Genomic DNA, 22,523 nt, shown 5'->3' on the forward strand with positions numbered 1-22,523 from the left:
GATGGTGGAGCAGAACTCAATGTGCTAAATGGCCTAATTCTACTGCTATGTCTTATGGTCTATAATTGATCAGAGCTTACACGGAAGTAGTCACCTCAAAGGTGCAGGAGGCGAGTAGCTGGGTTACCGTCAGGAGAAATAGAAGTGTGAATAGGCAGTTAGCACAGAGCACCCCGTGGCCATTCCCCTCAATAACAAGTATACCATTTTAGATACTCTTGTGGGGGAATGACCTCCAAAGGAATGCCATGGAGACCAGGTTACTGGCACTGAGCTTGGGTCCATGGTGCAGAAGGGAAAGAGAGAGAAGAAGGTAGCAGTAGTGATAGGGGACTGAATAGTCAGAGAAGCAGACAGAAGATTCTGTGGATGTGACCGGGGCACCCGAATAGTATGTTGCCTCCCAGGAGCCAGGATCAGGGACATCTCAGATTGCGTTCACAACATTTTGGAGAGGGAAGGGAGAGCAGCCAGATGTCTTGGTACATATTGGTACCAATGACATAGGAAGGAAAAGCAAAGAGGTCCTGAAAAGAAAATTTAGAAAACTAGGTAGAAAGCTGAGAAGCAGGACCTTCAGGTAGTAATTTCTGGATTGCTGCCTGTGTCACATGCCAGTGAGAGTAGAAACAGGATGATTTAGTAGATAAATGCATGGCTGAGAAGCTGGTGCAGGGGGCAAGGCTTCAGATTCCTGAATAATTGGGATCTCATCTGGGAGAGGTATAACCAGTACACAAGTGACGGGTTGCACCTGAACCCAAGGGGGACAAATATTACATATAAATATAGAAAAACTACAGCACAGTACAGGCTTTTCAGCCCACAATGCTGTGCCATACATGTACTTACTTTAGAAATTACCTAGGGTTACCCATAGCCTCTATTTTTCTAAGGACCATGTACCTATCCAGGAGTCTCATAAAAGACCATATCGTTTCCGCCTCCACCACCATCACCAGCAGCCCATTCCATGCACTCACCACTTCTCATCCTCCATCGCTCCAAGGAGAAAAGGCCAAATTCACTCAGCCTATTCTCACAAGACATACTCCCCAATCCAAGCATCACCCTTGTAAATCTCCTCTGCACCCTTTCTATAGTTTCCACATCCTCCCAGCAGTGAGGTGACCAGAAATGAGCACAGTACTACAGGTGGGGTCTGACCAGGGTTCTATATAGGTGCAACATTATTTCTCGGCTCTTAATCTCAATCCCATGATTGATGAAGGCCAATACACCATATGCCTTCTTAACCACAGTGTCAACCTGCGCAGCAGCTTTGAGTGTCCTATGGATGCAGACCCCAAGATCCCTCTGATCCTCCACACTGCCAAGAGTCTTACCATTAATACTATATTTTGCCATCATATTTGACCTGCCAAAATGAACCATTTCTGGGTCAAACTCCACCTGCTGCTTCTCAGCCCAGTTCTGCACCCTATCAATGTCCCACTGTAACCTCTGACAGCCCTCCACACTATCCACAACACCCCCCACCTTTGTGTTATCAGCAAATTTACTAACCCATCCCTCCACTTCCATTTATAAAAATCACAAAGAGTAGGGGTCCCAGAACAGATCACTGAGTCAAACCACTGGTCACCAACCTTCATGCAGAATGTGACCTGTCTACAACCACTCTTTGCCTTCTGTGGGTGAGCCAATTCTGGATCCACAAAGCAAGGTCGCCTTGCATAGGTTACCTTACCAAATGCGTTGCTGAAATCCATATACACTACATCTACTGCTCTATCTTCATCAACATGTTTAGTCACATTCTTAAAAAATTCAATCGGGCTCGTAAGGCATGACCTGCCTTTCATAAAGCCATGCTGACTATTCCTAATCATATTATGCCTCTCCGTGTTGGTGCATGGCCAAGTGATTAAGGCGTTGGTCCAGTGATCTGAAGGTCACTAGTTTGAGCCTCAGCTAAGGCAGCGTGTTGTGTCCTTGAGCAACACACTTAACCATACATTGCTCTGTGACGACACCAGTGCCAAGGCTTATCGGCCCTTGCCCTTCCCTTGGACAACATCAGTAGCATGGAGAGGGGAGATCTGCAGCATGGGCAACTGCCAGTCTCCCTTACAACCCTGCCCAGGCCTGCGCCCTGGGAACTTTCCAAAACACAAATCCATGGTCTCTCAAGACTAATGGATGCCTATTAAAAAATAGGCCTCTCCAAATGTTCAAAAATCCCGCCTCTCTGGATCTTTTCCACCAACTTACCAACCACTGAAGTGAAACTCACTGGTCTCACTGGGCTATCTCTACTCCCTTTCTTGAATAAGGGAACAATGTCTGCAACCCTCCAATCCTCCGGAACCTCTCCCGTCCCCATTGATGATGCAAAGATCATCGCCAGAGGCTCAGCAATCTCCTCCCTCACCTCCCACAGTAGCCTGGGGTACACCTTGTCCTGTCTCAGAGACTTATCCAACCTGATGCTTTCCATAAGCTCCAGCACATCCTCTTTCTTAAAGTCTATATGCTCAAGCTTTTCAATCCACTGTAACTCATCCCTACAATTGCCAAGATCCTTTTCCGTAGCAAATACTGAAGCAAAGTATTCATTAAGTACCTCAGCTATCTCCTACGGTTTCATACACACTTTTCCACTGTCACACCTGTTTGGTCCTATTTTCACACGTCTTATGCTTTATGGTTTTCTTTAATAGTGCTCGCCAAGGCCTTCTCATGGCCCTTTCTGGCTCTCCTAATTTCAATCTTAAGCTCCTTCCTGCTAGCCTTATAATCTTCCAGATCTCTGTCATTACCTAGTTGTTTTAACCTTTCATAAGCTTTTCTTTTTTTCTTCACCAGATTTTCAACAGCCTTTGTACACCATGGTTCCTGTACCCTACCATCCTTTCCCCGTCTCATTGGAACGTACCTATACAGAACACCACACAACTATCCCCTGAACATTTGCCACATTTCTGCCGTACATTTCCGCCGTACATTTCCAAGTTCCTGCCTGATAGCTTTATGTTTCCCCTTACTCCAATTAAACACTTCCCTAACTTGTCTGTTCCTATCCCTCTCCAATGCTATGGTAAAGAAGATAGAATTGTGATCACTATCTCCAAAATGCTCTCCCACTGAGAGATCTGACTCCTGACCAGATTCATTTCCCAATACCAGATCAAGAACAGCCTCTCCTCTTGTCGGCTTCTCTACACATTGTGTCAAGAAACCTTCCTGAACACACCAAACAAACTCCACCCCATCTAAACCCCTTGCTCAGAGGAGATGCCAAATAATATTTGGGAAATTAAAATTTCCCACCACGACAACCTTGTTATTATCACACCTTTCCAGAATCTGTCTCCCTATCTGCCCCTCGTTGTCCCTGTTACTACTGGGCGGTCTATAAAAAACACCCAGTAGAGCTATTGACCCTTTCCTGTTTCTAACCTCCACCCAGAGAGACTCCATAAACAATCCCTCTGTGACCTCCCGTTTTTCTTCAGCTGTGACACTACCTCTGATCAGCAGTGCCACACCCCCACCTCTTTTGCCTCCCGCCCTGTCCTTTCTGAAACATCTGAAGCCTAAGTAGCCATTCCTGCCATGAGCCACCCAAGTCTCTGTAATGGCCACAATATCATAGCTCCAAGTGTTGATCCATGCTCTAAGCTCATACGCTCTATTCATGATGCTTCTTATATTAAAATAGACACATCTCAAACCATCGGACTGAGTGTATCTCTTCTCTATCACCTGCCTATCCTCCCTTTTGCACTGTCTCCAAGCTTTCTCTATATGCAAGCCAACCACCCCTTCCTCTGTCTCTCTTCAGTTCGGTTCCCCCCCCACCCCCAACAATTCTAGTTTAAACTCTCCCCAGTAGCCTTAGCAAACCACCCTGCCAGGGTATTGGTCCCCCTGAGATTCAAGTGCAACCCATCCTTTTAGTACAGGTCACACCTGCCCCAAAAGAGGTCCCAATGATCCAGAAATCTGAATCTCTGCCCCCTGCTCCAAACACTCAGCCACGCATTTATCCTCCACCTCATTCTATTCCTATATTCACTGTCGCGTGGGACAGGCAGTAATCCCGAGATTACTACCTTTTGAGGTCCTGCTTCTCAATTTCCTTCCTAACTCCCTGTAGTCTGTTTTCAGGACTCCTCTCTTTTCCTTACCTTCTCTTTACCAATATGTACCATGACCTCTGGCTGTTCTCCTTCCCACTTCAAGATATTGTGGACGTGATCAGAAACATCCTGGACCCTGGCACCTGGGAGGCAAACTACCATCCGAGTTTCTTTCCTGCATCCACAGAATCGCCTGTCTGATCCCCTAACTAAAGAGTCCCCTATCACTGCTGCCATCCTCCTCCTTTTCCTACCCTTCTGAGCCACAGGACCAGACTCTGTGCCAGAGGCACAGCCACTGTTGCTTCCCCCAGGTAGGCCATCCCCTCCAACAATACTCAAATAGGAATACTTATTGTTAAGGGGGACAGCCACAGGGGTACTCTCTTGTATCTGTCTCCTGCCCTTCCCTCTCCTGACTGTTATCCACTTATCTGTCTCCCAAGTTCCCGGTGTGACTACTTGCCTATAGCTCCTCTCTATCACCTCCTCACTTTCCCTGACCAGACGAGGGTCATCGAGCTGCATCTCCAGTTCCCTAACCCAGTCCCTAAGGAGCTGCAGCTCGACACACCTGGTGCAAATGTGGCCGTCTGGGAGGCTGGTACAGAATACCAGCCTCACAGACACCTCCTGTTTCTATTCCTCACAGGTAGCTTACCTCGCTTCGACCCGTTATCGCCGAAGCCCGAATGAGCCAAAGCCCTACCACTCTGCCTCAGATCACTGCATCGATGACCACTCCTTTGATGACCGTTCCACTAGGCAGTGTCTCCCTTTTATGCCTGAACATTCCCTGCTATCTAACTCATAATTGGTGCTCCGGTTATAGCCGCTGATAGGCTACGTACAATGGACTAACGCTCTCAAAGTTCCCTTTTTAAATAACCACTGCCAACCTGAGAGAAATCCTTCTTGGTAAAGTTCTGTTAATGCTGCCGATAGGCCATGTATATTCTCACGGGCCAGTGTGTTAGAGCTTTTGGGGAGGGTTTAAACTAATTTGGCAGGAGGATGCGAACTGGAATGAAGGGACTCAGGATAGGACGGATGGTAAAAAAGCGAAGATGGTGTGCAGTCAGATTGCCAGGCAAATGATAGGACATAATTGCAGCCAGCAGGGTGAGTGTCAGTGCATTAGGGATGCAGTACTCAAAGTGTTATATCTCAATGCATAGAGTATAAGAAATAAGGTGGATGATCTTGTTGCACTTTTACAGATTGTCAGGTTTGATGTTGTGGTTATCACTGAATCATGGCTGAAGGATGGTTATAGTTGGGAACTGAATGCCCAAGTTATGCATCGTATCAGAGGGATAGGAAGATAGGCAAAGGGGGTGGCATGGCTCTACTAATAAAGAATGGCATCAAATCAGTAGAAAGATGTGACTAAGGATCGGAAGATGTTGAATTCTTGGGGGTTGAGTAAGAAACTGCAAGGGTGAAAGGACTCTGATGCAGTTAGATACAGGCCTCTCATCAGTATCTGGGATATGGGCCACAGTTTACAATGGGAAATAAAAAAGGTGTGTCAAAAGGACAATGTTATGATTGTCATGGGAGATTGGGAAAATCAGGTTGGTAATGGATTTCAAGAGAGTGAGTTTGAATGCCTATGAGATGGTTTTTAGAGCCGTTTGTCATTGAGCCGACTAGGGGATCAGCTACACTGGATTGGGTGTTCTGTATTGAACTGGAGATGATTAAGAGGCTTAAGGTAAAAGAACCCTTAGCAGATAGTGATCACAATATGATTGTGTTCAACTTGGAATTTGATAGGGAGGAAGCAAAGCCTGACGTAGCAGTTTTTCAGTGGAGTAAAGGAAATTACAGATGTATGAGAGAGGAGCTGTCCAAAGTAAATTGGAAGGAGATGCTGGCAGGGATGTCAGCAAAGCAGCAATGGCTTGAGTTTCTGGGGGAAAAGAGGAAGGTGTAGGATAGATGTGTTCTAAAAACAAAGAAATACTCAAATAACAAAATAGTACAACTGTGCCTGACAAGAGAAGTCAAAGTTAATGTAAAAGCAGAAGAGAGGGCATACAACAAAAGCAAAAATTAGTGGGAAGATAGAGGATTGGGAAGCTTCTAAAAACCTACAGAAAGCAACTAAAAGAAGCATTAGGAGGAAAAAGATGAAATACGAAAGCAAGCTAGCAAACAATATCTAAGTGGATAGTAAAGGCTTTTTTAAGTATGTAAAAAATAGAGAGATGAGAGTAGATATAGAACCACTAGAAAATTGGGCCAAAGAAATAAAAACAGGGGACAAGAAGATGGCAAATAAACTGAATGAGTATTTTGAATTCATCTTAACTGTGGAAGACACTAGCAGTGTGCCAGATGTTGAAGAGTGTGAAAGAAGAGAAGTGGGTGCAGTTACTATTACAAGCAAGAAGGTGCTCAAAAAGCTGAAAGACCCAAGGGTGAATAAGTCACCTGAACCAGATGAACTGCACCCTAGGGTTCTGAGGTGTAGCAGTAGAGGTTGTGGAGGCATTAGTAATAATCTTTCAAAAATCATTGGACTCTGGCACAGTGCCAGAGGACTGGAACATTGCAACTATCACTCCACTCTTTAAGAAAGGAGGAAGGCAACAGAAGGGAAACTATTGACCAGTTAACCTGACCTCAATGATTGGGAAGATGTCTGAGTCAATTGTTAAAGATGAGATTATGGAGTACTTGATGACACAGGACAAGATAGAACAAAGTCAGCATGGTTTCCTTAAGGGAAAATCTTGCCTAGCTAACCTATTGGAATTCTTTAAGGAGATTACAAATAGGATAGATAAAGGGGATGCAGTGGATCTTGTGTCCACTTTCAGGAGGCCTTTGACAAGGTGCCACTCATGAGGCTGCTTACCAAGTTAACAGCCCGTGGTATTACAGGGAAGTTACTAACATGGTTAGAGCATTGGCTGATTGGAAGGAGGCACCAAGTGGGAATAAAAGGATCCTTTTTCTGGTTGGCTGCCAGTGACTACTGGTGTTCTGTAGGGGTCGGTATAGGGTTCATGCACTTTGGTAGTAGAAATAAATATGCAGACTATTTTCTAAATGGGGAGAAAATCCAAAAATCTGAGATGCAGAGAGTTTTGGGAGTCCTTGTGCAGAACACCCTAAAGTTAACTTGCAGGTTGAGTTGGTGGTGAGGAAGGCAAATGCCATGTTAGCATTCATTTCAATAGTCTAGAATACAAGAGCAAGGATGTGATGCTGAGGCTTTATAAGGCACTGGTGAGGCCTCACCTTTAGTATTCTAAACAGTTTGGGCTCCTTATCGAAGAAAAGATGTGTTGGCATTGGAGAGAGTTCAGAGGAGGTTCACGAGGACGATTCTGGGAATTAAAGGGATATCATACGAGAAACAGTGTAGATGTGGAAAGGATGTTTCCCATGGTGGGGGAGTCTAGGACAAGAGGGCACAGCCTCAAGATAGAGGGATATCCATTTAAAACAGAGATGTGGAGAAATTTCTTTAGCCAGAGGGTGGTGAATTTGTAGAATTTGTTACCACAGGGAGCTGAGGAGTTCAGGTCACTGGGTGTGTTTAGCTTGATAGGTTCTTGATGGAGATGGCAGCACAGTGAGAAGGGGAAAGAAGGTTCAACCATGATTGAATGGTAGAGCAGACTTGATGGGCCACATGGCCTCATTCTGCTCCTATGTCTTATGGTCTTATCTTTCTGTCACATTTACTCATATATGTTTCAACTCTCTCTGCGCAAGTTTTCAAATATCTTTTCATCCAATGTGAACTCAAAACACTTGGAGAATGCAATAAACATCTTGAAAGAGTACTGGAGGAGTCTGCATACAAAAAAATTTGTTAATGATAGTGCTGCCATTGCATTGGCACAACAAGACAAGAATTTGTGCTACTAGCAATTAAACTGCTGCTACACAAATTTCTCCTGGAACTATTAATTAATTGGCTAACTATAGCGTATCATTCTCCTCGCCGTGGCCACACATCATGACACCTGAAGTACACTCTACTCATCTGCGTGTTACTGTGTACTAAAGACATTTATAGTGTTTGCATTACGGGAATCAAAAAAAGCAAGTTATGTAGACACTTACTGTTAGGATGCAAATGATATAAATATCATGACCAAGAGTTCCCACTTTGTTCTGGCCCTGCAGGGTACATGTTGTGCAGAACAATTATGCTCATTGTCTATAATTATATTCCTTCCTCAAGTTTCCACTTAAGTGAGAAAGTAAATGACCATGGCTAGATAAAAGCTGGGTGGGAGCAGATTCTGATGGAAAATAAATACCAGCATTTTATTTCTTCAAAAGCTGTGATCAACTAGCACAATAATTTATTTATTGAGATACAGTGTGGAATAGGCCGTCTGGCCCTCGAGCCACTCCACCCAGCAACCCTCTGATTTAACCCTCGCCTAATCATGGGACAATTTACAATTAACCTACCAACCGGTACATATTTGGACTGTGGGAGGAAACTGTCCACCCAGAGGAAACCCACACTATCACAGGGAGAACATACAAACTCCTTACTGGAAGCAGTGGGAATTGAACCCAGGTTGTCTGTACTGTAATGCATTGTGCTAACCACTATACTACCGTGCCACCCCAGCATTTAATGCACTTGGTCAGCAATTTTTTAAATCTTTCAATTTTACATTTAAAATAATTTCCAGGATTAAGAAGTGATAACCCATTTTAAAAGGACTTAATCATATGAAACATTTTTATTCAGTTTGGTCCACTGACCAATTAGTTTTAAACAACAGAAATGACTTTACCAGTCTGGTTCCTGGGTAGAGTCTCTCTCATGCAGAGAGAGAATGAGAGGTGGCTGAGTTCAACAGGGTAGAGATGAGAGGAAGTGTCACACAGCTGAGGAATCTAGAATTAGAGATCACAATGTCAAAGTAAGGGTTTAGCCATTTAGACCGAAATGAGGAAAACTTTCTTCCATCAGACCGAAATATAGCTGGTTATAGACAGGGTAGATGCCAGCAGGGCTTTTCCTAGTTAGGTTGATTGAGACGAGAACTGGAGTTCATAGTTTAAGGGTGAAAGGTAAAATATTTTAGGGGAACCTGTGGGGGAATTTCTTCACTCAGAGTGTGGCGCAAGTGAGCAACAAGCTGCCAGCAGAAGTGGTGGATGCAATTTCAATTTCAACATTTAAGAGAAATTTGGATTCAGAATTCAGATTCAATATTATTTAATGTCATTTCCAGTGTACAAGTATAAAAGAGAACAAAATAATTGTTGCTCCAAATCTGATGCAGCATAATAAAAACACATTAAGGTTCAGAACACAATAATAATAATTAAAAAAACACAATAAATATAAATATCTAAGTAGCTTATATACATAAATTGATTGTATGCCCGTGAAGTGACACTCGACACAGGAGTGTCTTGTCATAAGGTGACTAACGGGAAATGATAAAGTCTTGGTTGCTAGGGTTGTAGTGAATGGGAGAAGTATAGAGGACTGTGTTCCATGTGTTGTCAGAATAACAATTCAGCACAGACTGGATGGGTCAAAAGGCCTGTTTCTGTGCCGTGGTGCTCTATGATTCTATTACTGTCGTACTCTATGCCTATAACCGTGGGACTGTATGTCCCAGACAGATGTGATATACTGTAGGATGGGAAAGCAGTGCTGAGGCTGAAGACAACCATGTTGAATGGCAAAGCAGGCTCAGGGGGCTAAATGGCCTACTCCATGTTATATATTAAAGTTCCAATGTTATGGCTTTTACCCTGTGGCTCATCCTGTAGCAGTTTCAGTGAGTAGTTTTCCAAAATTAACACTGGAAGCTTGCTGTTTCTTTTGTATTCAACATCAGTACCAGAGTAAATACAGTTATCAAGGAGGAAATACAACTGATCATGCCAAGGCAAGGGCCGAACTGAGATGGGAAATGAATTCAAAGAGTTTAGATATAGGATTGCTACAGACAATACAATTCCTTCAGCTTGCTTCTCCTATTTCAGATCAAGATGTGAACTTTTGAGTCATTTTCATGACCAAGCTTCTTAGTTCCTGTTGTGGCAGTAAATTTCTATTCTTTGATTTATAACTGAATAATTTACTTTTCCACCAACATGACAATACTGGCACTTAGAGAGGTCCATACCCAATGGAGTTCAAATATTTCAGGTTATTCAATGCCTGGAGAGTAAAATATACCCATTTCTCTGAGACCATGGTGAACAATTTAAAAATGTACAGTATGTTGACCATATTTATCTCCTTAGATGAATAAAACATCAGTCCAAAGAAACATCCCACCTAGAGTCCATGCAGATCTCACCATTATCTAGAAGGTCTGGCTTTCCAAAACTTTCTCCCAAATCTAATCAATTTTCCTGCTGTCCTTCTACTTGTGTAGGTGAGGTATGTGAGGCCAATGAAAATGAGTGTGAGAGCAATCCTTGCCATAATGAAGGAACCTGTGTGGATGAAGTAAATGGTTACACTTGCCACTGCCCACACGGCTGGGTTGGCATTAACTGCGATGTCCGTAAGTATCTCACAGGTGTTGTTCCACTCTCATCAGGAGTGTGTGTTGACCATTCATGTTCTTCTTGGATCAATATAATCTAATTCAGAAGAATCAGTCCACCTACTGCCTGTCCAGTTATAAACTCAGGAATGTTCATCCGAAAGATAGAATTGTTTGATATTAGTCATAGTAACTCTTAGTGTAAGAGCAGGACTTCTGATTTTACCTGACGTATCAGTCCTAAGAATGATAAGCTATCCACAGTTCAGTATACACCGGACACCAGTCAGCAGCGAGAGAGATGTTTTTATTATTCATTCCTTTGGAAATAATCACAAAGCAACTTTACAGAAAGTTTTGAAGAATAATAATTTGAGAAGTTGCAGTCTTGGATTTTTACCCAACTTTCAACAGACAATCCTTCATCCTCTTGTAATCACAGTACCAGTACCAAATCGCATTTTGCAATTATGATCTTTACAACGAGTCAATGAACTATAACTTAAAACAAAATGCATTGTCGAATCATTCATTTAAGATCACTTACTTCTCATCATTTAAAAAATGCATCTCCTTTTGCATTGTTTAATTAAATTATGCTGTTTACTTATATATTCCTTCGGTTACCAGCCTTTGCCTTGAAATGTCTGTATCTATTAATACGCAGACCTGGAATGGAAATCTGATCAGATGGCAGAGAGCCTGAATACAATGCCTCGTCACTCCCTCTACATTATCATCGGAGCCCTCTGTGTGGCCTTCGTTCTGATGTTGATTATCTTAATTGTGGGCATCTGTCGTATCAGCCGCATTGAGTACCAGGGCTCTTCCAGACCATCTTACGAGGAGTTCTACAACTGCAGGAGCATTGACAGCGAATTCAGCAATGCAATAGCTTCAATCCGACATGCCAGGTAGGGACACTTAGCAATGATCATCATGATGGTAGCTTTAACTAACAATACTGTTGTTTTCTCCGCCCACCCACCTTCCCCAAACAACAGAAACTCAATTATAATGCCTCTGTTTCTCAATCTATCAAATATTTATCCACCTCCAGTTTAAATGATCCAGCTTCCACCATCTGTAAGTGCAGAGAATTCCACCACGCTCTGCCAAAGGAAATTTCTATGTACCTCTGTTTTTGGTCTATTATGCTGTTGTGGTCATTAATTCTTATGAGGGGGAAGGAGACCTTTGTAAAGCAAAGAGAAAGGTTCAGTGGAAAGGAAAATCTCTTTTAAACTGTCAGGGTGGAAAAAATTATTTTTAATATCATCTGATACTATAATGAGCATCACCTTTTGCACTATGTTGACCAATGAGAGCCACAGTAGTGTAGCAGTCAGCATAGCGTCATTACAGCACCAGCGACCCAGTTCAGTTCCACCACTATCTGTAAGGAATTTCTCCCTGTGACTCCTTGGGTTTCCTCCGAGTGCTCTGGTTTCCTCCTATATTCCAAAATGGTACAGGTTAGTAGGTTAATTTGTCACATGGGTGTAATTGGGCTGTGCTGGCTCATTGGGGCAGAAGAGCCTGTTACCATACTGTTAACTATTAACCATACCCTTATCATGTAGTTATGTCCCGTTGTTTGACACTCTCCCACTAGTGAAAACATCCAACTATCTATCCAGTCAAACCCTCTTAGGATCTTACAGTGTATGATCAGATCAGATCACTTCACATTCATTTAAACCACTAAGAATACAGGCCCAAAGTATTTAATCTCTCTTGTTAGGACAACCCTTTCATCCCAGGAATTAGCCTTGTGAATTTCCTTTCCACTGCTTTCAGTATTATAATATGTTTTTTTTGGGTAAGGAGACCAACACTCTAGTGTTCCAAATGGAGGCCTCACCAATTCTCTGTACAATTGCATCAAATCCTTCCTAAATTAAACTCCAACCTCCTTGCAATGAAGACCTAAGTGTGTTTGTCTTCTTAACTTGCCAGCTAGCCTTTTGTGATTCATAGACTAGAATACCCAGATCTGGATCCCTCTGTACTTTATTCATGTATAATCTCTCTTCGTTAAGATCTTCCCCTTAAGAATCAATATCTTTATTGCAACATGCCTTTCTGCCTATTTTCATATCACGGGCAGATTTAGAAACCTTACATACTGCTCCTTCCTGTAGCTTATTAATGTAAATACTGAACCAAGAAGTGATCCACATCATACCTCACTAATTTCCTTCTTCCAATCTGAAAAAGAATCATCAACTTCACTCTCTTTTTTCAATGAGACAGCCAGTTTTCAGTCCATTTGAGCACACTTCCTCTGATACCAACATCTTTTAATATAAACACCAGCCTCATGAAATGTCTTTTGGAAATTTACAGACTCATCAACTTTCTGTATTACAATCTAAAGAATTCAAGCAAATTTGTCAAAAATGATTTGCCTCTCATAAAATTAATATGATTCACCTTCTTCTTTGATTATAGCATCTTGCCAATAATAGCTGTTCAGCTAACTGTTCTGAAGTTCTCTGTCTTCGGCCTTTCTCTCTTGAACAATTTTTGGATTCTGACATAATCATGGTTGTGCACTGTGGCACCAACTTTTCCACCATTCCTTGTATTTAAACTCCCTTTCTTTTCAATTTTACTCTGAACTCTAAATAATAGGGTTCTAGGTCTAGGTTTCAATAAGTACCTTTAATGTCAGAGAAATGGATACAATATACATCCTGAAATTCTTTTCCTTCACAGAGAATCTACCAGAGGATGTTACCAATGACTAGTAGCCACAGACAGGGAGAATCACAATAATGATCTAATAACGTCCTGTACTATTAATCACAACATAGTCAAGTAAATTATAGCAAAGATTTTTTAGATTTTGGATACATACAGAACTCTATGTTTTTACAGCTACCCATGAATTTATAAAGTTTTGTGTTTGTTAATTGTTCTGATGACAGTACAAATCCTCACACTCTCTCTCTCTCACCATCTTTAATCACTTTAGGTTTGGTAAGAAGGCCAGACCAGCGATGTATGATGCAACCACTGTGGCCTATGAAGATTACAGTCCTGATGATAAACCACTGGTCACTTTAATCAAAACAAAAGATTTGTAAAGCACAGCTCGTCTTTTATGGGTATAAAAAGGGAAGAAAAAGTACTAACACAGACTGATTCGCACACAAAAATACATACAAAAACACGCACACATTCTCTCTCTCTCTCACACACACACGCACACACACACACACGCACGCACGCACAGGCACATGCACACACACACTGGTTAAATATTTTTAAGACAGAAACAGCTGAAATATTTAAGAGATTTGCTTAATGGGCTAATGGTTGTTTTCTAGTAGTTTGTCATTTAAAAATAGTTTTATGCAGAATATTTGAATTGGAAGTGTTTGTGTTTCTAAACTATTTGTTATGTTAATGAAATATATTTTCAATGTGGCTACTGATATTAAAAATATTTATCTTATTAGACTGTGAAATAGTCACAGAAATCTCTAAGCTAAAGAATCTGATTGTTTGTATATTTGTGTTTTCCTGTCTCTGTGAACCAATATTGCACCATGGTAGTAATTTTGATTTGTTTTTGAACTCATTTTACTGGGAGAGTGGAGCATGCAGAAGCTTACAACACTATCTTTTTAGCTCTAAAACTTGAGAATGAACAGTGTCCAAGACACTGGGGTTACTTCCTCTGCATGGATACTGTGATGGTCTAAAGGGGACCTGACACTGTCTAAAGTGCAAACACTGAGAATTGTCACTAAATTGATAATCTTATTCAGAGCAACTGGAAGAGTAACTAATGGAGAAATGGCACAATTTTGTAATGTTCCTCTAAATTACTGTACACCAGAGAGAGACCACACTGGACCCAAGAACCGATTCATGTGAATCTAAAGAAAAAAGAAACATGATATCTGTTTAATCAGCACGCTATTAGACTCAGGGCCATTTTCTTTGCCGATTTCCCAACCTACATTCTCTCAAATTATTAAAAAAACACATGCAGAAAAAAAACAAATTAATTCTAATCCTTTGATAGTATTTGACAGTTATGTTGGGTTTCTGATGGTGAATTACTCTATTTACATAATTATCGGAATCAGCTTAATTGTATTTTGCAGAATGCTTAATTTCTACACACTGGTACCCTTTATAGGAAATTTAACTTAAATAGCAAGACTCATCATCAAAATCTTCTTGAAAATTCTGTTACAAGTATTTATTATCATGAAGTACTTGCTGCTGCTGAGATTTTCAATTAAAAGGCTCTTTTAAAATGGCCCATTAGCAATCGAATGTGCTTAAATGAGTTAGTGACCTTGACAAGAGAAGCAAGTTGAACCAATAGCTGTAGCATGTGTGATGTTAATGTACTCCTATGATATAAGGCTAATCATATCCCCGCCAACAAAACAGCACACAGTGGATTGACAAAAATATGCTCTATTATTCAGCATTTGCAATCTAGGTCAACAGGGTATTAACTAGACAGTTTTGTATTCCAGTGAACCTTTTACAGGTGGTCTAACACACCAGTGAAGAACTGGTCCAACAGTTGCACATTATAAATACTAAAGGTTCTGTATCTGCAGATGCTGGAAATCAAAAGTAACACCAACAAGATGCTGGAGGAACTCAGTAAGTCAGGCAGCATCGAGAGAGTGGAATAAAGAGTCAATGTTTTGGGCTAAGACCCTTCATCAGAACTCATTGACAATTTGGTCTGAGATCCTTCATCAGGCCCTTAACATCAACTCTCCCTACAATGGATGTTGTCTGACCTGCTGAGTTCATCCGGTATTTTTTGTGTTCTACCCAACAGTAGCACTCTCACATTATTATACAGGGAAGAAAGATGCTATCAGTCTCTAAACCTTTGCAATAATATTAGCAACCTGATCATTTTATAAACCTACAAATTAATCTAATGGTGTTAAATTTTCTCTTTCTATTTCCTTATAATTAAACAGCAAAGTTGCCTGCAAAATAATTCAACTCTTTAATATCAATGGGAACTCAGCAGTTTTTTATAAAGAGGCAAGGATGTTGGGAGACTCATTCTTTAGGAGCTAGATTTTAGTACTGGGTATTGTAATGAAACCAGAAGTAGTCTATGGAATGTGAAACTTCTGTGCATTCATATTAAAGCTGCAATGAGGTTTACAAAGTGATAATGTACACTTCAAGAATTTTTCTTGATGCAAGTTAAAGACTTTGATATAAGCTTCTGTTTTTTTCCTGCTGCTGTACTATCTGTACTCTTTCTGTCGTTTTTTAGCTCTTTCGTAGCTTGTATTACTTTGTGGTGGATGGAGCAGGGCTGTTTGTTGGTGTGTCAACCTGTAACGTGCGTCTTGAATTTCTAACTGCTCATGCTGAGCAAAGCCTGAAGTAGACTGATGTTTGATTTGCTCCAGTAAATCCATGCATCAAAGCTGTATGTTTAATGAAACAATAAAGCTCTTACACAAAACAACACCCTATTAGCAATACGACAACTCCTGTAGTCTCAGTTTATTGTGTTTTTAATTATTACCATTGAGAAGTTAGATGTTGCACAGTGCGGACATAAATTGTAATTTGCCTAGAGCGCATATTGAGAATACACAGACTAGACACTCCATGAGTTTTCATTTATTGATGTTAATGTACAAAGAGTACGTCACTGTGCGAACACTAGAGATTCTGCAGATGCAGAAATTCTTGAGTAATATACACAAAATGTTGGAGGAACTCAGCAGCTCAGGCAGCGTCTATGGAGAGGAATAAGCAGTTGGCATTTTGGGCTGAGACCTTCATCAGGATGCTGACTATGTGGAGTTGCTTTTCCAATGTCCAGTGACTTCCTCCCTGAGATTCCATGCTACCCCAGGCTAAAATGCAGAGTGACTGCAGAACCACTTCCTTCTCTCTGTACTATTCTTCATATCTGCGGCACGGTTATCGAAATGCCCTTACGGTGCCAGTGACCTGGGTTCAATTCTGCCACTATCTGTAAGGAGCACATTCTCCCTGTGACCACATGGGTGTATTTGGGCGGCAAGGGATCTATGGGTCTGGAGGGCATATTACTGAGCTGACTCTCTAACTGAAACAATTATATATCCCCTCTTGTCAGCATTCTTGTCCACAGTCAGTACCAACTCTTTACAACGACAACTACCTCCTGCCCAATGGAAATTAATAGCATATTGAAGGGTGATTTATAATACATCTGTCATCCTGTTGAACGTGCAAGCAAGTTGGTCTCCAAGTTTGTGTAGTCATGTGCAAAATGTTGAAGCCATTCTCTTCGATGGCAAACATTTGCCCAAACCTGTGTAATATGCACCTCTTTCCTTTTTCTGCTGAGTTCGGAGTTTCCCTCTAGCTTTGGAGAGGAGAACGTCCTTGGAAACTGGCACTCTGCAGGTGGTCCCTGCCACATGTATGCTCACAACTATTTGTTGAGGGTTAATAATAAGGGGGCTCTCTAAGTGGACCTCATATGCTGTGGCATGCTGTATAGTGCACCCTGAGAGAGAATGGATTCCTCTAGGGAACCATCTCATTGTTGTGGGGTGGTGAAGAGGAACTCAAACAACACCTGCTGAATGAAAGGCAGAGGTTAGGTTGTCACTAAATAATATTCCTGATCTTCTCAGTGTTTGATCTTGATAATGTGGAGTCGGTGGCGCTTACTGTATAATTCTGTCATCAGCCGTCTGGAAGGCTGAGAGGGATAGGGCAGAGCCAATTTGATTCAGGGGCTGTCTGTTGCACCTTACATGTTAGTCCATCTCCTTCACACGTGGCTCTGTTCAAGTGATGATTAGAACAACCCTACATGTAACCCTACATGTAACCCTACAGGTCACCAATTGGATGTGAAGGATTCAACAGGATCACGACAGGACGGGTACATCACATTGCACAAAGGTTGGGGTTGTGAGTTCCGTAAGGCCATCAGACGTAAGATCAGAGCTAGACCACTCAGCATATAGAGTCTGCTCCACCACTCCATCATGGCTGATTTTTTACCCTTCTCAACTCCACTCTCCTTCCTTACCCCCGTTGATGCCCTGACTAACACTGGCAGACTACAACTTGGATATGCTTGGAAACAGGATCAAAAATAACTCACTTCCAATTTTTGTCCATCCTAAATGAATTTCCCTGCTGTTTATGTCCATGACCATGGTTTTGTTGCATCTAAACCAGACCATTCAGTGTTCTATTGGCCTGCTTCACAAGTTCTTTCTCCGTAAAAATTGTTCTCAACCAAATTGTCTGCTCTTTATCCTCTGGCCGACACCCACTAACACCATGCTTGCGGACTGACAATGGTACCAGCTCCAGTGCTGTTTCTAAAATTCTCAACCATGTTTTCAGATCTCTTCCACAGCCTTGAGACTCCCTGATCTTGTATTGTCTCCAGCCTTCCAACCCTCCAAGATCTCCACACTCCTCCAGTTTTGGTCTCTTGCAGCTCCTACTTTCAATCATCTGGTTAATCTCTCAAATACTCACATTCTTTAACTAGAACTTGCTGCCTCCCCAGTTCTCTCTCCATCATATAGGTGCTCGATACAACCTGTCTTTAGAACCAAAGTACGGCTTGGTGTCAGATTCTGCATGGTGACACTTCTGCAGTACATTTTAGTCATTTATTTTATTTTATGATGTAAAGTCCTGTACTCCCATTAGCAACTTTGATTTATTTTCTCATGTGCAAACATTTCTCCTTTGATTTAATACAGACTGTAGCCCTGATTGATTAATAGCACATGAAACTTTTCAACCTTTAGAGTGGTATATACTGGGCTTGTATTTTACCGAGTTCCACTCGCTAGCAGTCAAACTGGATATAACAAACTTTGTACAGTGGTATTTGTGGACCTGATAATTCCAATCATTGTGAGGAGATTTATATTTGGAAAAATGTTGACCACTAATTCACAAACCTGTTTCAAGGCCTGGATTTCTTTAATGTGTAAAGTATGATAGATAGATAGATAGATAGATAGATACTTTATTCATCCCCATGGGGAAATTCAACTTTTTTTCCAATGTCCCATACATTTGTTGTAGCAAAACTAATTACATACAATACTTAACTCAGTAAAAAATATGATATGCATCTAAATCACTATCTCAAAAAGCATTAATAATAGCTTTTAAAAAGTTCTTAAGTCCTGGCGGTTGAATTGTAAAGCCTAATGGCATTGGGGAGTATTGACCTCTTCATCCTGTCTGAGGAGCATTGCATCGATAGTAACCTGTCGCTGAAACTGCTTCTCTGTCTCTGGATGGTGCTATGTAGAGGATGTTCAGAGTTTTCCATAATTGTCCGTAGCCTACTCAGCGCCCTTCGCTCAGCTACCGATGTTAAACTCTCCAGTACTTTGCCCACGACAGAGCCCGCCTTCCTTACCAGCTTATTAAGACGTGAGGCGTCCCTCTTCTTAATGCTTCCTCCCCAACACGCCACCACAAAGAAGAGGGCGCTCGCCACAACTGACCTATAGAACATCTTCAGCATCTCACTACAGACATTGAATGACGCCAACCTTCTAAGGAAGTACAGTCGACTCTGTGCCTTCCTGCACAAGGCATCTGTGTTGGCAGTCCAGTCTAGCTTCTCGTCTAACTGTACTCCCAGATACTTGTAGGTCTTAACCTGCTCCACACGTTCTCCATTAATGATCACTGGCTCCATATGAGGCCTAGATCTCCTAAAGTCCACCACCATCTCCTTGGTCTTGGTGATATTGAGACGCAGGTAGTTTGAGTTGCACCATATCACAAAGTCCTGTATCAGTTTCCTATACTCCTCCTCCTGTCCATTCCTGACACACCCCACTATGGCCGTGTCATCAGCGAACTTCTGCACATGGCAGGACTCCGAGTTATATTGGAAGTCTGATGTGTACAGGGTGAACAGGACCGGAGAGAGTACGGTTCCCTGCGGCGCTCCTGTGCTGCTGACCACCGTGTCAGACCTACAGTCTCCCAACCGCACATACTGAGGTCTATCTGTCAAGTAGTCCACTATCCAATCCACCATGTGAGAGTCTACTCCCATCTCCGTTAGTTTGTGCCTTAAGATCTTGGGCTGGATGGTGTTAAAGGCACTAGAGAAGTCAAGGAATGTAATCCTCACAGCACAACTGACCCCATCTAGGTGAGAGAGTGATTTGTGCAGCAAATACGTGATAGCATCCTCCACTCCCACCTTCTCCTTATACGCAAACTGAAGAGGATCCTGGGCGTGCCTGGTTTGTGGCCTCAGATTCTGTATTATCAGCCGCTCCATGGTCTTCATCACGTGCGACGTCAAGGCAACAGGTCTGAAGTCATTCAACTCCTTTGGTTGTGGTTTCTTCGGTACCGGGACAATACAGGATGTTTTCCACTGTCTGGGTACTCTTCTCTGCTCCAGGCTCATGTTGAAGATGCGCTGTAATGGTTCTCCCAGCTCAGTCGCACAGGCCCTCAGTAATCGTGGGGAAACTCCATCCGGTCCAGCCGCCTTGCTGGTACAGATCTTCCTCAGTTGACCTTCCACCTGTGCAGCCGTAATCCTGGGCGTGGGCAAGGTCTCCTGTGAGTGGCTATTTTCCTGTGAGGGAAGTAAGCCTGGTGTGGATTTCTGCGGTGAGGATGAGATTGTGCTGTCGAACCTGTTGAAGAAGTTGTTCAGCTGGTTCGCTTTCTCCACATCTCCACTTATGTTTGCCCCCCGCTTTGCACCGCATCCGGTGATGATCTTCATCCCATCCCACACCTCCTTCATGCTTTTTTTCTGCAGCTTTTGTTCTAGCTTCCTCCTATACTGCTCCTTTGCCCCCCTTATCTGTACTCTGAGTTCCTTCTGAACTCTTTTAAGCTCCAACCGATCATCATCTTTAAAGGCCCTCTTCTTCTGGTTTAGGAGGCTTTTGATGTGGCTAGTGATCCAGGGCTTATTATTGGGATAGCAGCGAACAGTTCTAACAGGGACAACGGCATCCACACAAAAGTTAATATGGTCCGTTGTGCATTCAGTGACCTCCTCAACAGAGCCCCCCTTGCAGTACATCCCAGTTAGTAGTACCGAAGCAGTCTCTCAGGGCCTGTTCAGCTTCAGGAGTCCACTTTCTAAAAGAGCGTGTGGTAGTGGGATGCCTCATCACAATTGATTTATATCTGGGCTGTAACAAAACCAGGTTGTGATCAGCTTTCCCCAATGAAGGCAGTGGGGATGCACTATATGCCTCCTCTACGTTTGCATACAGTAGGTCAATAGTCCTATTACCCCTGGTGTAGCAATCCACGTACTGGGAGAAAGCAGGTAGTGTCTTGTCCAAAGTCACATGGTTGAAGTCCCCTGTAATTATCACCAGTGCCTCAGGGTGCTGTGTCTGAAGCCTAGCAACAGCGGAGCTGATGACATCACACGCTACCGTTGCGTCGGCACGCGGCGGGACATACACATTCACCACAATGACGCTTGCGAATTCTCGAGGCAGGTAATATGGCCTCATACTCACGGCGATCAGCTCAATATCTCTTTCACAAACGGAGATCTTTGTACTCACATGCCCGGGGTTACACCATCTTACGTTAATGTAGACAGTGAGTCCCCCTCCTTTCTTCTTCCCACACTTTTTGGCATCTCTGTCAAATCTTACCGTAGTAAAACCAGGTAATTCTACATTTACATCCGGGATGTTAGCCGTCAGCCATGTTTCGGAAAAGCACATTAAACTGCATTCCTTGTATGCTTTAACATTCCTTACTAGTGAGGCTAGCTCACTACTGTGAGTATTACTGTGGATGTTCTGCAGCTCTGGACTAGTACAATATCCTGTGTTATCCTGGCTTACATGTTCATTAAAATAGCAAGCAAGTGCAGCCAGCATTTGGAGAGAGAGGAATTACCATAATGAAGAATGAAGTTCAAGCCAATAGCAACCTAGGTTACTCTTGTGGAGCCTTGCAAGAAGCCTCATCCCCCTTAGGCCCACAATTATAATTCTTTGCTTTGTGCAATTATTTCAGGTTAAACTGAGAAAAGCTTAGGCGGTTAGAATGAGGCAATTGAAGCTGGGGGATAGATAAATGACTAGTATATTACTGTGCAAAGATTCTAGGCACATATGTGTACTATAGCTAGGCTGCCTAAGAATTTTGCTCAGTACTGTATCTATCTGTTTATTTATTTATTTGTCTTGTTATCTATTTATTTGTTTATTGGTGGCTTGTGTCCCTGATGATCCTCCGGGCCCTTTTCACATACTTGCTGCTGTAAATGACCTGATCAGAGGAAAGTTTGCATCCACCAATGTGGTGTGGAGAGCGAGTTTGTAAATCTGGCAGGAGCAAAGGATATTGGGAATGGCGAGCGTGGAGCGCTGTGGAGGGGGGCGTGGGACAGGTGGCAGAGAAGGAGTGTCAGACATGGGTCCATCAGCAGGGTACAGCCCCTTGCAGTGATGTGACCATGGATAGCCTACCCTGAGGGTGAAAGTCATGCGTCAGTTTGCCATCATAGTGAAGGCAACGGAAGGTAAGGGCAGGATCGAGTGGTAGATCGATTGGGAGCTTCTGAGAACGCCATTCCACAAGTTTGCTGTAACCTGACAGCTCTGAAAACAAACCAGTCACCGGAATTGAGTCCTGAGGAAGTGGCAGCTGCTTAGCGAGATGATCTGGGCATCGGTACCGTTTGGTCAGCAGTCGAAAAGGGAGACATGGCTCAGGCGGAGAAGTCAAAACATGCTGCGTACCTCCCCTACTGAGAGAAAGGCCCAGGTAGGAGCTGAGGAACCAGATCCTATACCGGGTCACGTTGCCTCTGGACCGACCTTGGTGTTGCCAGCTGGTTCTGCCTGAGAAGTATTGGAGGATTGTGTTGAAGTCACTTTGTGATGATCCTGAACATTTGGGGGTTGAA

The 22,523-nt window shown here is 42.6% G+C and overlaps 1 protein-coding gene across 1 annotated transcript in view; it reads left to right on the forward strand.

Moving 5' to 3' along the window:
• dner (delta/notch-like EGF repeat containing) overlaps positions 1-16,104 on the forward strand; it is a 275,113-nt gene extending 259,009 nt beyond the window's left edge. The window contains exons 11-13 of the mRNA XM_073041483.1: positions 10,493-10,624; positions 11,274-11,520; positions 13,587-16,104. Coding sequence (XP_072897584.1) covers positions 10,493-10,624; positions 11,274-11,520; positions 13,587-13,698 — 491 coding nt within the window. The 3' untranslated portion in view covers positions 13,699-16,104. The remainder of the gene's footprint in view (positions 1-10,492; positions 10,625-11,273; positions 11,521-13,586) is intronic.
• The last annotated feature ends 6,419 nt before the right edge of the window (positions 16,105-22,523 follow it).

Source organism: Hemitrygon akajei, chromosome 3 (assembly GCF_048418815.1).
Source record: "Hemitrygon akajei chromosome 3, sHemAka1.3, whole genome shotgun sequence".
Classification (NCBI taxonomy): Eukaryota; Metazoa; Chordata; class Chondrichthyes; order Myliobatiformes; family Dasyatidae; genus Hemitrygon; species Hemitrygon akajei.